At 43.5% G+C, this 14,896-nt stretch overlaps 1 protein-coding gene across 1 annotated transcript in view; it reads right to left on the bottom strand.

Annotated features, from left to right (window-relative positions):
- The window catches only part of col6a1 (collagen, type VI, alpha 1), a 76,807-nt gene that overhangs the window by 35,900 nt on the left and 26,011 nt on the right, over positions 1 to 14,896 (bottom strand). Inside the window, exons 16-20 of the mRNA XM_059967344.1 lie at positions 8,921 to 8,983; positions 7,866 to 7,919; positions 4,544 to 4,579; positions 3,671 to 3,733; positions 750 to 812 (exon numbers count right to left, since the gene is read on the bottom strand). Coding sequence (XP_059823327.1) covers positions 750 to 812; positions 3,671 to 3,733; positions 4,544 to 4,579; positions 7,866 to 7,919; positions 8,921 to 8,983 — 279 coding nt within the window. The remainder of the gene's footprint in view (positions 1 to 749; positions 813 to 3,670; positions 3,734 to 4,543; positions 4,580 to 7,865; positions 7,920 to 8,920; positions 8,984 to 14,896) is intronic.

Raw genomic sequence — 14,896 nt, 5'->3', positions numbered from 1 at the left:
CTGTGAAGCATGTGGCCTGCTTGTTGTCAGTGGAGGACATCAGGATATACCCATCAAATGATGACAGGGGATGAGAGAAGTGAGAAGGTCATCTCTACTGGATAGTTAGCCTCTATGTTGTCTGATACAAAGGAGTCTTCAACTGCACTGTCTCTAATGAATTATTACAACTTTCAGGGAAGTAGAACAGGAGCCTGAAAGATGTAGGAACAGCATCTTCCCTTCCACCTCCAGATTCACGAATGATCCATGAACATTACCTCACTGTTTTGTTCTCTTTTTACACTATTATTTTTATATTTTTTGTGACTTATAGCAATTTTTGCTATGCATTGCTGCCGAAGAAGTGTCACAACATACTGTACGTCGGAGATAATAAACCTGATCCTGAGATTCCGAAACTCCAATTCGGAAAGAGGGCATTAGATCTGACAAAACACAAACATCACTTTCTTCCAGCTGTTTTGAAATTAAGGAGTATCTTCAGCAGTTTTATAGCAGAACAACTTCAATATATGAACCAGATGTTTTCCCCTTTGCCCTAAAGAAGCTTCATTTTGCGCCAAGTACTACATGAACAGGAGAGAGACAACCGTGGGTGAACTTGTGAGGAAGCTTAAAGAAGTATTACCTTCCACATTTCTCATTATCTGGATAACACTGTGCGTGGAAGAATAATAGTTACTGTGAGCATGAGTCAGTTAACTGAGTTTCAGTGACTGGTCGAAGCATGTTAGCAATGTACTTACCACTTCTCCAAAATCTCCAGGAGGTCCATCGTGTCCTGGTGGACCATCAGGCCCATTTTCACCCTAGGAAGGTAAAGACAAAGAACAATGTGTGACGTTACTACAATTTACACCTTCCTTTACCACCCGCTCCTTCCTCTGCTGTTCTTAGCTCCCGTGTTGTTTGCCATGAAGCACAACATTAGGTGTGTTGGAAGAGCACTCACATTATTCATGGAAAACCGACTTCCAATCATTCGGTGGAATGAGGCTGTAGAAATTCAAAAAGGCTAGGGAAGCTAATGTTGAGAATTTGATAGAGAGGATAATGGGTAAGGTCCTGAAATTCAATCCTGCACCACAACCACGTGCCATATCTTTGAAGGGTAGGAATCAACTGGCACCTTTGCGGTGAGTGATGCATTAAGGGAACATGGTACAAAGGCTATAGGATATTCAATGCCATCCCTCATAACCTGTAACATGACTGTGCAAAGCATCACAGGCAAACTTCACTGGGCGAGGTGGATCAGAATGTGTGAGTATAGTCTCTGACATTACTATTTCCTCTGTCTTCATCTTTCCTTGTCCATTGCCATTTCTTCCCAATCTGTAGTAATGAGTTCAAGAGATGGAGCACAGTAGCCAGGTTTGTCAGGAACCTGTTATAGTCATTAACAAAGCATAAAAAGGACACGTCCTTTGACCTTGTGGCATCCACCACTGCTTGAATTTTCTCAGCATATTTGTGTGAATCTTGCACGTCAATGGTATGAGCACAGTAAGTGAAGCTTGGTTTAAAGAATTCATATTTCTTCATTCATCATGTTCTGAGCCCATAATTTTCTAATCTTTTTAACACTGTCTTGAAATTTTGGAGGTGTTCCTTATCATCCTCACTGGAAACAATGTCATCCAGGTAAAACTGAGTGTCTGGGCAGTCGTGCAGCACCTGGTGCACAGCTTTCTGCCAGAGTGCAGGTGTGGATGCTACTCCAAAAATAAACCAATTATAGTGATAAAGACTCTGTGAGTGTTTATGGTGGAAAACACTTTGGATGATTCTTCCATTTCCATTTGTAGGTAGTCCTCAATTACATCCTCTTTGCTGAGGTGTTTTCTTCCAGAAACATTTGCAAAGCTAGTCTCTATCCTGGGCAGAAGGTATAGATCTATGTACAGTATTGGGTTGATGATAACCTTAAAATCACTACAGATCCTGACATACACATCCTTCGTGGCTACTGGGACCACTGGTGTTACCCATGGACTCCATTCAAACTTGGGAAGAATTCCTTCACCCTCCATATGATCCAGCTCATTAACTACTTTATCGCAGATGAAATAAGGAAGCAGATAGGCTTTGCTAAATCTGGCTGTGGCATTTTTATTTAACACTATTTTACCCTTGAAGTGGTTGAGTCTCCCAATGCCATCCTTGCTGTGTCATCATCCAGTACCTTTTTTGCATTTGCTTTTTGTTAACTCTATTGCAGGGGATGTGGCTTGCAAAAGTGGATGGAAATGCAATCAAGTTGTAATTGTCTCAGCCACTCATGGCCTCACAATACTGGCCCTCCTGCTTTTACCAATACAAGCTCAATATGGCTTGTTGGTTGTTGTATGTTACTGTTATGAATGTTGTTCTCGCAAGTGGTATCTTTTCTCCAGTATAAGCTCTCAGTTGCATATCTGCAGGCTTCAGTTCAGTACCTTTGAAATGTCATTCAAATTCATTTTATGGAGTGGAGTTAGGAGCAATTTTTGAATGCTTTCTTGTAAGATTCCACAAACTAAACAATCGCTCTACATCATTAAGCTGATTACTGAACTGATTCAGCCACATAAGGTGAAATGGATTCCCCTTCCTTTTGATTTAATTTATGACATCTAAAGCATTCTGCAATCAACAATAGTTTTGGTTCTAAACGTTCCTGCATTACTTTCATGATATCAGCAATGCTAATTTCAGTTCATTTGGTTGAGGCAGTTAAACATCTAAGCACACTAAATACTCTTTCACCAATTTCATTCAGCAAAACTAGCACACATTTCTCATCAGCTATTCCATTTGTTTGAAAATACTGCTCAATTTGCTCAGTATACATCACCCAGTTATATTTTCTGCAATCAAACACATCTATCTTTCCAATGTAGTCAACCTTTTATGCTCTTTTTAATTTATTATTTTATCACCTGGAAATCTGTTTATGAACCTTTGAATTTCATCTATTTTCTGCCTTTCTTTTTAACTGTACCATCTCTCTCCCTCTTCCGAAGAGAAATGAGCTGCGCTTTTAAAAAATTTCAAATACGTTCCTCTTCCAAAGAAAAAAAAGTGTTGCGTTTTTTTTCACTTGACCATTTCTCTCCGTTTGCAAAGAAAGCATGCTGCACTTTTTTTCCATATTTGAATGTCTCACTGTGCTTCAACAGGCAAGTAGTCATCTTGGGCTCATTTTAAAACATACTCATTGCCACTGTTCTGTTTGGCAACTCCGAAAATTAATAGAAGGGAAAACAAGGAGCGAGGGATTATTGCGTACACTTTGTTTTTACTTTAGTGAGGTGCATAGTGATAACACAGAGCCGTAATGATGTAAGACATTCACATACTTTTACATATAATGTATAGTGAATCATTTAAACAACAAAGGGTGCTAAATCAAACAACATATTTACAATATTACTCACATATTAAACACAACAATTATGTCAGCAGGAGTCTGTAATTTCTCCCCAAAATTCTGCTGAGGCTGGGGTTATTGGAATGTTGTGTTCAACAGATAATTCTCAGGTAGGGGCATTAATGATGCTACCATTAAGATGAAGAAGTGGAATTGAACATAGATTTGCTTTGATAACACAACCCTTGGGGGAGTGTGTCCTCCCTCTTATTCTAACTTCATCAACCCTTACCAGTGATTTGCAATCTCAGTTACCTTTGAACCTCTGATGCCTCTCAAACCTGGAGGTCCAGGCAGTCCAGGCTCACCGGAAGGGCCCTAAAAGTAATTCAAAAAAATTATTCAGACAAGTATCTCACATTAATGTGCTATGTCAACACAAGGACATTCATGCATTCCCCCGACACTCACCCACACCCCATTCAACCTCAGCGCTGAACAAGTGCTAGTACATTGATCTCTTCCCAGAGTCACCAGGACTATTTGTGGATCGGGAGATACAAGGGATTCTGCAGGTGCTGGCAAGCATGAGTAACACACACAAAATGCTGGAGGAGCTCAGCAGGTCAGGCAGCATCTATAGAGAGGAATGAAAAATCGATGTTTTGGTCCTGATGAATGGTCTTGGCCTGAAACATTGACAGTTCGTTTCACTCCATGGATGCTGCCTGGACTGCTGAGTTCCTCCAGATTTGTGAGAGCTACTCCTGGTACACCTTGTTTCAGTGGCAAATGGATACTCAGGCAGGGCCCATGCATTGGGCTGATTTGTAGTTGTGCCTGGATTCTTCTGTGGATCTCGCAATCGCCCGACAGGGCGGGTGACATGTTCTGGCGAGGCTCCATGGGACGGGATGAAGAGTGTAGATAAGGATATTCAAAAACGTTAAAGTCCAGTGGAGTCTGCCCATCTCCCATGGAACAAATGCTGACCGCCAGCATGTGGGGAGTGAGGGTGTCTGTAAAGTCGTACAACCATCTTCCAGCCAGCTCGTAGCTGAAGGACTTGCAGGGGATGTTGGGTTTTCTCTCAGAACCAGTGTAGACTCCAATGGCAGCCTTCCATGTTGCAACAAAATAAACCCAAGGAACAGCAACTTTCCATGGGTGAGAAACCATTCCACCTACCGGCTCGCCCTTTGCTCCGTCGTTCCCTGGAGGTCCCTGTGCACAAAACCATACAGTTATCAAAAGCAAGATCATGCACTTAGAAGTGAAAAACAGAACTTCCCCTAGACCAGGGCTTCCCAACCTGAGGGCCACGGCCCCCTCACTGAAAGGTATTGGCCCATGGCATAAGAACAGTTAGGAACCCCTGCCCTAAAGTGAATGAATGATTGGCAGCTCATTTTTCTCAATGCTCCAGTGAAAATGTTTGCTTTACTATTTGAACAGTCATCCCTCGTGATGCCTTGTGCTCCATTCACCAAGGCAGGTCCACATAATTGAGAACGTTTAAAGAATGTTGTTGTTCATTGCACATAAAAACAGGGAGGTTGTGCTTCAATTTTATGGAGAATTGAGTATAAAAACTGTGCTTCAGTTAAAAAATTGTTGGTGAGAACACACGTCTGGTTGTACCGACCAACTAACCTGCTCCAACATCAACATAATCCTTCTTTCCAGTTTCATCCATGTGTCTGTCCAAGAGTCTCTTAAGTGCCCCTAATATCTCTGCCTCTACCACCCACCCTCGGCAGTGTGTTCCACTACGCTCTGCGTATTTGTCTCATTAGACGGACTAGGCTTGAAGATGATGGAGTTTAGAGGTGACAGAAGACTTAATTGAAACATACAAGATCCAGAGGTGGAGAGGATGTCTCCCTGTGAGGGTGAATCTACAATTAAGTGATTATTATACAAAGGAGATTTTTCAATAGGGTAACTTATTTAAAAGCAAGGAGGTTGCACGTTTAAAATGAAGATTCTTTTCTTTTAGAAGATTGCAAACATTTCTTCAAGAAGCAGAGTTCTTTATAAGCAAGGGGTTGAATAGTTACTGTGGTAGGTGGGAATTTGGAAGTGATGTCACAATCAGTTATTAAATGGTAGGGCAGGCTCAAGGGGCCAAATGGCCTCCTCTTGTTCCTAATTTGCATCTTACTAGCTATTAGTGCAGTTGGAAATGCAAATGTTATTGATTAACAGCCGACCTGAATCCACCATTCATAGCCTTAAAAACCTGAAAAGCAGCAGGTTGTGGGATTAGTCCACAGGAGGAAGGTCAAGGCCAGGATTGAGGCAATTATCCCTGCTGCTTGCCAGCCTGGAGGTCTGAACCTACTAACATTGTGGTGGAACCTTAGCCAAACACATGTCCTGGGGGCTTTCAGCAACATAGACTGTCGAGTGTGTGAATACAGAAACGCATTGCTATGGGTGGCCATCGCTGGGGTTGGGCGCTGTGTCGAGTCCAGATAGTGGAAGGCAAATCCGTGGTTGGCTCCATTACTCGGTGCCAATTACAGCACCAAGCAAGATTAAGTCGTCGAGGACAAGAGTGGAAAATGAACAGGTGTTCAGCGCCATCTGCCTGCATTTGACCAGACTCTGTTTTCTCACTACCTCTGTCTGGAGGGAGGCATAGGAGTCTTAGGTCCAATGTTGGCAGGTTTGGGAGCAGTTGGTGCCCTGCAACCACTGGGCTCCAGGACAGGCTTCAGTCACATCAGCGCGGAATGGGCTCACTTTCGGGGCCTCTACGCTTCATGTTCCCCGTGTTTCTCTTTACAGTTTTAAAAAAATATTTGTGCAATTTGATCAAGGCGTCTAGGCCGAGGCCAAAGGACGAACCTGTGTTCAGTTCACTGCTCTGCAGGGTTTACTGAACTGGCCTGCAACCACTGGCACTCACCTCAGCACTGACTGACTCTGTGACTATAACCTGCAGCTGTGAGCTGGCTTCACTCACCTCAGCACTGACCGACTCTGCAGCCGTGGACTCACTTTCAGGGACTCTGCTGTTAGTATTCCATGTGTTATTTGTTTACTTTTTTTAATGTTCACAGAATTTGTTCTTTTTTCACACAGTGTTTGGCCGTCTTTGTTGTGTGGAGTTTTTAAATGGGTTCTATTGTGTTTCCTTGTTTTGTGTCTGTCTGCAAGGAGACAAATCTCAAGGCTGTATACATCCTTTGATAATAAAGGTACTTTGAACTTTGATAACTTGCCCAGATGTTATTTACATCAATTTTCTAAACACTGTGAGCAAACCACCAGCATTCATGTAGTAGGTTGCCATAGGAATCTGCTTAATTTCCACCAATGTTTAGGGTGTGGGCTGTTGCTTTCATGACTTCCTAACAGATGTTCACACTTAACAGTGATCACAGTCACAGTTGTATATCATAAAGCAGGCATACTGTTCTATTTAGCCTAACATACAGTATCACCTTAACTTGAGGGCACAGCGACAAATTGACTCGGTGAAGTGAATGCTAACAAGTGTAAGGTGTTTCACTTTGGGAGGACAAACCAGGGCAGGGCATGCACACCGAACAGGAGGGTACTGAGGACTGCAGTAGAACAGAGGGATCTGGGAATACACATATGTAATTCCTTGAAAGTGGCATCATGGGCAGATGGGGACCATAAGGAGAGTTTCTGGCACATCATCTTTCATAAATCAAAGGACTGAGTTCAGGAGTTGGGATGTTATGTTGAAGTTGTATAAAAAGTTGGTGAGGTCAAATTTGGAGTCTTGTGTGTATTTCTGGGTCCACTATCTACAGGTAAGATATCAGTAAGATTGCAAGAGTGGAGAGGAAATGTACAAGGATATTCTTGGGACTTGAGGACTCAAGTTATAGGGAAGGGTGAATAGGTTAAGGCTTTTATTCCATGGAACTTAGGAGAATGAGAGGGGATTTGATAGAGGTATACACTATTATGAAGGGTTTAAACAGGGCAATCACAGGCTGGCTTTTTCCACTGAGGTTGGGTGGCTAGAACTAGAGGTCATGGGTTTAGGGTGAAAGGCAAAAGGGGAACACGAGGGGGAAATCAGAGGGTGGTGCGAGTGTGGAATGAGCTGCAAGTGGATGTGGTCAATGTGGGTTCAATTGCAGTATTCAAGAGAAATTTGAACAAGTACATGGATGGGAGGGCTATGGAAAGCTATGGTCCAGATGTAGGCCAATAAGACCAGGCAGAATAGCAGTTCAGCATGGCTGAAGGACCTGTTTCTGTGTAGTGGTGTTCAACTTGAAGAACCTTTACCCTATGTGAGGTGGCCATATTGAAAAGGAAGTTTGGTTGTGAAGACTGGACCTCTCTACTTGGTAAGCCATTGAATTTATTCAGGTTTGAGGCCAATAGATCTTGGAAATTAGTGGGTATGGAAACTAATTTGGGAAAGTTGAGCCATGATCTTGAATTAATGGAAGAGTAGACTCCTCAAGCTCTATAACCTATTCCTTATCTCCAGTGTTTAAGTGGGAACAGTACTTACATCATCGCCTCTTTCTCCAAAATCTCCATCACTCCCTCTGCCTCCGGGGTTGCCCTGTTGAAGATACAAAAGCCAAGTATCACTATTTGGAGACAGCCTGGTGGAAGAATTGTTCTCTTGGTCATCTTCCCGATGAAGAATGCCCATTGTCTGGGAGAAAACGTGAAATAAATCATCCCAGGAACGGAGGCCATTTTCCCTCCTTGTCATTCAACCATGCCTTCAGGACAAAGCTCTCAGTCAAATTCTGGTGGAATAGCTTCTTTCACATCAAACTGCTCAATGGCTAGGGCATTGAAGTATTCAAATCCCTCATTGTCTCGCTGCTCTGTACCTGTCTAATCTCATACAGCTGAGTTATCTAGCTGTCTCTCCACTCCTCTGGTTCTGAAGCTTGCTTGGTCTTCCCTCAATTGACTTGCTGCCCTCTGTATGTTTGTGCCTTCAGGGGCCAAGACTCAAGTTCTTGCCCAACACTCCCCTGCTTCCAAGCCTCTCTCTTCTCTTTATTATAGTACTTAAAACCCATCTCTTGGACTAGACTGTTGCCTTCTAGCCCAAGGTTTCCTTGGGTCACTCAGTGCCAACATTTCTTTTTGTGGATAATATGTCCAAAGCTCATCTGGCTGCACAAAGGGTACTGTCCAAGTGAACGTCGTTGCCTCAGACACCAATCAAAGCTGGATGTTCAACCCAACGTCATGCAATATTTGACCTTGTATTGTTAATCTTAAGTATTGATTGCAAAGTGTATGCAGAATTCTGCATTGGCCGATTTGGGGGTAATTAATTGCTTTCCCTTTGCAGACACTGCTGTCAGCATTGGGCACCATTTGACTGCCAGCCAGCTGCCTCGCAGGACAACCTCTTCACTGAGAGGGTCAGCAGCTGCCACACCAGGCGCTTTCTATTTTCTCCCTTTGAGGTTAATGGGTTAAAATCAATGAACTGACAAAGCAGGGGGCTCCCTTATGCTATGGGTCCAGGGCCAATCTATCCAAACTCAGCTCAGGGCTGGAAGTGCGTGAATGCCTGTTGATAGCAGGCATACTGACCTTTTCTCCTGGCTCCCCCACAGCTCCACTTCGACCTGCTTCTCCGTCCAAACCTGATTCACCCTGAGTGTGAAGAGAAAAAGGCATTTATTCCAAAAATCAAGCTTTAGGCATCAATTTGGTGTCAGGCCTTCTGTGCTTCACAAGCCACTTCCAGCCATTGCGAGTGGAAGTTGCCAAGATTTTTTCCTCATTAATTGGCCCTGGGTTCTGATTTGCTTCAGTGTCCCAGGAGAACATGTGGGCTCAGATATGCTGTGGCACAGAAGGTTTCTTCAGCTTTTGAGACTATTCCTGTCCGTCTCGCCCTTGTACTTGTAGACAACAGAGAAGGCGTCGTATCAGATAGGAAGGACCAAAGAAAGCTGAAGTGAAGGTACTTTACCTATATGACAGGCTGGACACTTTGTACATCCACAACAAACTTTCACTATGCATGTCTGGGATATGCACTCTGTTGTCACTTTATTAGATACCTCCCATACCTAATAAAGTGGCCAGAAAGTGTGAGTGTGCGGTCTTGCGCTGCTGTAGCCCATCTACTTCCAGTTTTGAATGTTGTGCTTTCAGAGGTGTTCTTCTGCACACTACTGCTGTGGCACTTGGTCATGTGATTGTTGTCAGCTTGAACTATCCTGGCCATTCTCCTCTGACCTCCCTCAGTAACAAGGCACTTCCACCCACAGAACGGCCATTCATGGACATTTATGCTTTGCATAACATTCTCTGTAAACTCTGGAGACTGTTGTAGAAATGAACATAGAACATAAAAAACCTACGGCACAATACAGGCCCTTCAGCCCACAAAGATGTGCCAAACATGTCCCTACCTTAGAACTACCCAGGCTTTACCCATAGCCTTCTATTTTCCTAAGCTCCATGTAGTCATCCAGGAGTCTCTTAAAAAGACTCTATCACTTCAGCCTCCCCCACTGTCACCGGCAGTCCATTCCACGCAGTCACCACTCTCTGCATAAAAAACTTACCCCTGACATCTCCTCTGTACCTACTTCCAAGCACCTTAAAACTGTGCTGTCTCGTGCTAGCCATTTCAGCCCTGGGAAAAAACCTCTGACTATCCACATGATCAATGCCTCAAAATTGTGCATGAAAATCTCAGGAGATCAACTGCTTCTGAAATACTCAAACCACCCTATCTGGCACCAACAATCATTCCACAGTTCAAAGTCACTTAGAGCACATTTCTTCCCTATTCTGATGTTTGGTCTGAAGAACAACTGAACCTCTTGACCATGTCGGCATGCTTTTATGCACACGAGTTGCTGCCACATGATTGGCCGATTAGATATCTGCATTAACGAGCAGGTGTACCTAATAAAGTGCCCACTAAGTGTATACAGCCTCAAAGTAATGTGTGATCCATTCATCTCCCAACACAGCGGGATGGAGGAGCTGGTGATATGCTATTGGACCACTCGTACAGAAGTTACAAGGTGGTGCCAGTAGGACTATGGAGGTGGGGGAAACCTTCGAGATAAACCAGAATCATAGCAGGAACATTTGTGCACAGTTTGAGTTCCAATTATGTGAAATCAGAATTACATCCAAAAGCAAAATGCAGCAGGTTTTTGAAATCTGAGATAAGGTGAAAAATGTTCAGCAGGTCAGGCAGCAAAAGAAACAAGAATTTATGCTTTAAGTCAATAAATTTGACCTGAGCACTAACTTATCATCATTCTCCACAGAAGGTAGTAGTTGCTTTCCCTGTCAAGTTTTTTTTGACTGTTGATTGTTGTAATTATTCCTGTACAGGTGAGGCCAGGTCATGTTGCAAATCTGCAGAAGTAGTTTATCTTTATAACACAAAATGCTGACAGAACTCAGCAGGTCAGGAAGAATCTGTGGAGGGGCATAAACAGTCAACATTTTGGGCCGAGGCCCTTCATCAGGACTATGAAACATCAACTGTTTGTTCCCCACCACAGATGCTGCCTGGTCTGCTGAGTTCTTCCAAGATTTTCTGTGTGTCGCTCCGAATTAAGAGCATTTCCAGATTCTCTTCGGCTCATTGTTGGTTTTGGGGGTGAAGAAGGTGTTGGTGGAAATGGTAGGAGTGGATCCTGAGTATTTGTACATTATATATTTGAGAGAATAACCAATGTCTTTGTAACCCTTACCCACAGGCTGGTATATGTCTAGGGGAAAAAGGAGATCCAGCCACTCTCCAACCCACCTCCCGTACACGCAGGTGCTGTGAGAATCGAGTTTATGCCTCACGCCCGCCAACAGTATCAAACCCACAACAAATACCGTTATGAAATACACTTTAAAGAGTTTACTAAAATTAAAAAAATAGTAGGCAATACAATATATATATATACAAGGAAAAAAACAAAAGGTAGCCAACTTATCAAAGTTCAGTCTGTTTAGTGCACTCGTTGGAGCTCAATCAACGAACCAATCGACCCATCCGGCCGTTGCACCTGGGACCACCCCGGTGGTCTTACGAGCAGTCCAGCACACGTCCACCTTCCTCAGCGTCTTCCTCGGCCTCTCCAAAAAACCCGCGAAAACCCCTCCCCCAAGTTCCCAGCATCACGACACAATGACATTCCCCATTGATTAACAAATGAATACAATTACCATATCAGCCATTCTAAAGTGAAACAACGGCGAGAGAAACACTTATCCGACAAAGAAACATTCCTACTTGTAACAAACCAAAGAGGCCATTTTGAGTAACATACCCAGGACATTGTACATCTTATTGTAATGTAGAAGTAAATCTCTCACTTGAGCCAAAGATAATTGCGACTTTATATACTGTCCTGTCACTTAATTCAGGTCATGTGCCAGACTCAACGATTTAAACTAAATCTCTGCAATTTATATTCACGTTGGAATGATAAGTGTTTGAGAGAAGGACAACAGAAGTGAGCAGGGCCCCTTGGCTGGTTCCTAACCCCACAAGAGGCAGAGTTTCCTTTGCTGCATTCAGTGAAACCTGCTTCAGTCCTGTGTAATTATAGTTCTTGGCTGGTGGCTTGTGTTTGACTAAACTTCAGGGAATTTCCATTGTGCTTGATGCTTTTTTTAAGACCCAGATGTCTTGTAAGATTTGGAAAAACAAAGTATGTCTTTTTAGGTCCCACTGGAAGGATCTAGGCTTATCCTTACAAACTAGAAAACCTCCTCTTAATAACAACTCCCACGATACTTTATAAAGCTTGAGCGCTGTTATGTGTAACATAGACCGATGCCTCATCCAAAACCAGCCTCTGATCACATTACCTTTAAGATTCACTCAGTTTTATTTTCTAAAGATATCATGTTCTCTGAAGCAGGTCAAGTTAGTGTGGCCCTCAGAGATAGCAGAAGAGAGAAGATAGTCATGTTCTCACTTTCTCTGGCTTTTGGAAAGCTGCCAAGACTTGTTTAGGATTAGGAAGAGCTTCCCATGTCTTAGTTAGTTAACCAGCATCAGCAACTGCTTTCGTGTGCAGAGACTGAAGGTTCAAGGGTAATTATGGAGTGTTTGAGGTTGCTTAAACTTAAAAATGGCTTCATTCTGGCACTTCTCACAGATCTCATTATATGGGCCTTTCTGTGGTCCCAAAAGCCCTCTTCTGTGTCAATGAATGAACTGGGCTATTACTCAGGCATAGTGCCTCTGCAGATTAACCCCTTGTCTGCTCTTCTCTCTGTTCCCAATCCTGTCCACACTCAGTTACTACATGGAGGAAATTTCCCACCAGGAGCAGGGAATACCAAACTCACTTTGATCTCATCAGCTCAACCATAACGGTTGAGACATCACAAAGGTTTAAACGGTGTTAACAATGTCAACGAAGAAGGACTACAAGGTCTAGTAGTGGAATGTCCATCTATTGTGGTCCTGGCCCCATGCCACGGAGCCTTTACCACAACCAACAGGTGCTCTTCACTTCCTTTCCATAACAGAACTTTCATTCTGCCCTTTGAGCCTTCTCCACCACTCACCAAGATCATGGTGTATCACCCACCCCAGATCCATTTGCCTCCACTGCCCCATATGGTACCTACATAGAACAATGTTCAGCCTACAATGTTTTGCCAAAGCTTTACCCTACTCCAAGATAAATCGAACCCTTCCCTCCCATGCAGCCCTCCACTTCTCCTTCATCTATGTGCCTACCTTCGAGTTTCTTAAACCTCCCCAATGTATCTGCCTCCAGCGTCACCCCGGCAGCATGCTCCATACACCCACCACTCTCCGTGTAAAAGCCTTCCTCTGACATCCTCCTATACGTTCCTCCAGTCACATTAAAATTATGCTCCTTGATTTGCAATAAATCCTAGGTGTGCAATTTTATCAGGATTAGAATGTAGTTTTTGTTTTAATGGAAGTTTACTACAGGGGATAATGAAGCAAGTGTCTTCTACATCCTTTGGTTTCCTTCATATCCGGGAATCTATTAGTCGAGCCCCACCCCCCCACCCCCATTTTGCCAACATAGCATGTAATTATGTCAGACCCACAACTGAAACCCTCAGGGAGTTCCTAACCTCCCCCCCCCCCCCCCCCACTCCATAAGAAATGGGTAACAGTCGTATAATCTTCATTTCCATCCCACAGCAGTACAGTAGGCATTTGCCTAGAAATTCACTCCCACATCATCTCCTGAGTAGCATTGGTGTACTGAGAAGAAAAGTACTGTGCCTTCTGTAAAGCAAAATTGATGGCTGCTTCTGTGAAACAGGATTACCAATTACCAGATAGACAACAAATTAGCCTGCAGACAATTGTTTATATTAAGAGAGTACAGTCAGTGCAACAATGACTTTCGTTCACCTCAAGGGCAGCTTATCGATACAAAGATAATTACTTAATTTGGAGTGTCCAGGACCTCCCAGCTTCTTGCTTCATGCCCCTTCCCCTCACCTGGTTTCACCTATCACCTGCCAGCTAATACTCCTTCCCCTCCCCACCCCCATCTTCTGGCTATTTCCCTCTTCTCTCCCAGTCCTAATGAAAGGTCTAGGCCCAAAATGTTGACTGTTTTTACTCTTCATAGATGCTGCCTGTCCAGCTGAGTTCCTCCAGCACCTTTTGTGTGTTGGGCCATTATAACCAGTTGGTTCGGATGCCTGGTTGGCTCAGGGATAATCAAATGGTTGAAGGGCGACTAGATGCTAATAATGCCCAAGTTGGCCTGGGCCTTCTGTCCCTGTGCTAAACACATACCAATTTCTGAGATATGAGGGGTAATTGATAAGCTCATGGCCTAAGGTAGAAGGAGTCAATTTTAGAAAACCTAGCACATTTATTTTTTCTACATTTACACACTGAGTCCAGCAGTCATGGAGCATACGGATCACTTCCTTGTAGAAGTCGGCATCTTAGACCGCCAGAAATGGTCCACAGCATGGAGTGATTGATAAGTTTGTGGCCTAAAGTATAAGGAGATGAGATATTAACTTCAAACTTTCTGCATTATCATTCAAAGTGTTGAACTGCCTGTTCACGTAATGAGAGCTGTATAACTCATCTCCTTCTACCTTAGGCCACAAACTCATCAATCACCCCTGCTGTGACCACTTCTACAAAGAAGGGATCCGTATGCTCCACGACCGCTGGACTAAGTGTGTAAATGTAGGAGGGGACTGTGTTGAAAATTAAATGTGCTAGGTTTTCTAAAACTGACTCTTTCTACGTTAGGCCACAAACCTATCAATCACCCCTCGTATGTCACAGGGGGGAGCAGATAATGAGATCCTTGGGTGGACTTGGTCGCCACTGGTGTATTATTTACCCTTTCAGATGTTGAGGGGCATTTTCCAGAGGCTCTGTAGCTAGATTGTAAACCTGGCCCAGGGAGGTCAGTGTCAAAGACGAAGGGTGTAAATGGACACTAAATAAAAAGGACCTAATTCAACCCATCAAGCCTAGCACTGGGTGCCACACATTCCAGAAGCACATTGAGTCGTGGGTCTTGGTTCATGCAGCCAACAAAGATTTAAGATTGATAACAGACC

Source organism: Hypanus sabinus, chromosome 4 (genome assembly GCF_030144855.1).
Source record: "Hypanus sabinus isolate sHypSab1 chromosome 4, sHypSab1.hap1, whole genome shotgun sequence".
NCBI classification, from domain to species: domain Eukaryota; kingdom Metazoa; phylum Chordata; class Chondrichthyes; order Myliobatiformes; family Dasyatidae; genus Hypanus; species Hypanus sabinus.
The sequence above is the reverse complement of the archived record's forward strand: the minus strand, read 5'-3'. Positions and strand labels throughout refer to the sequence as shown.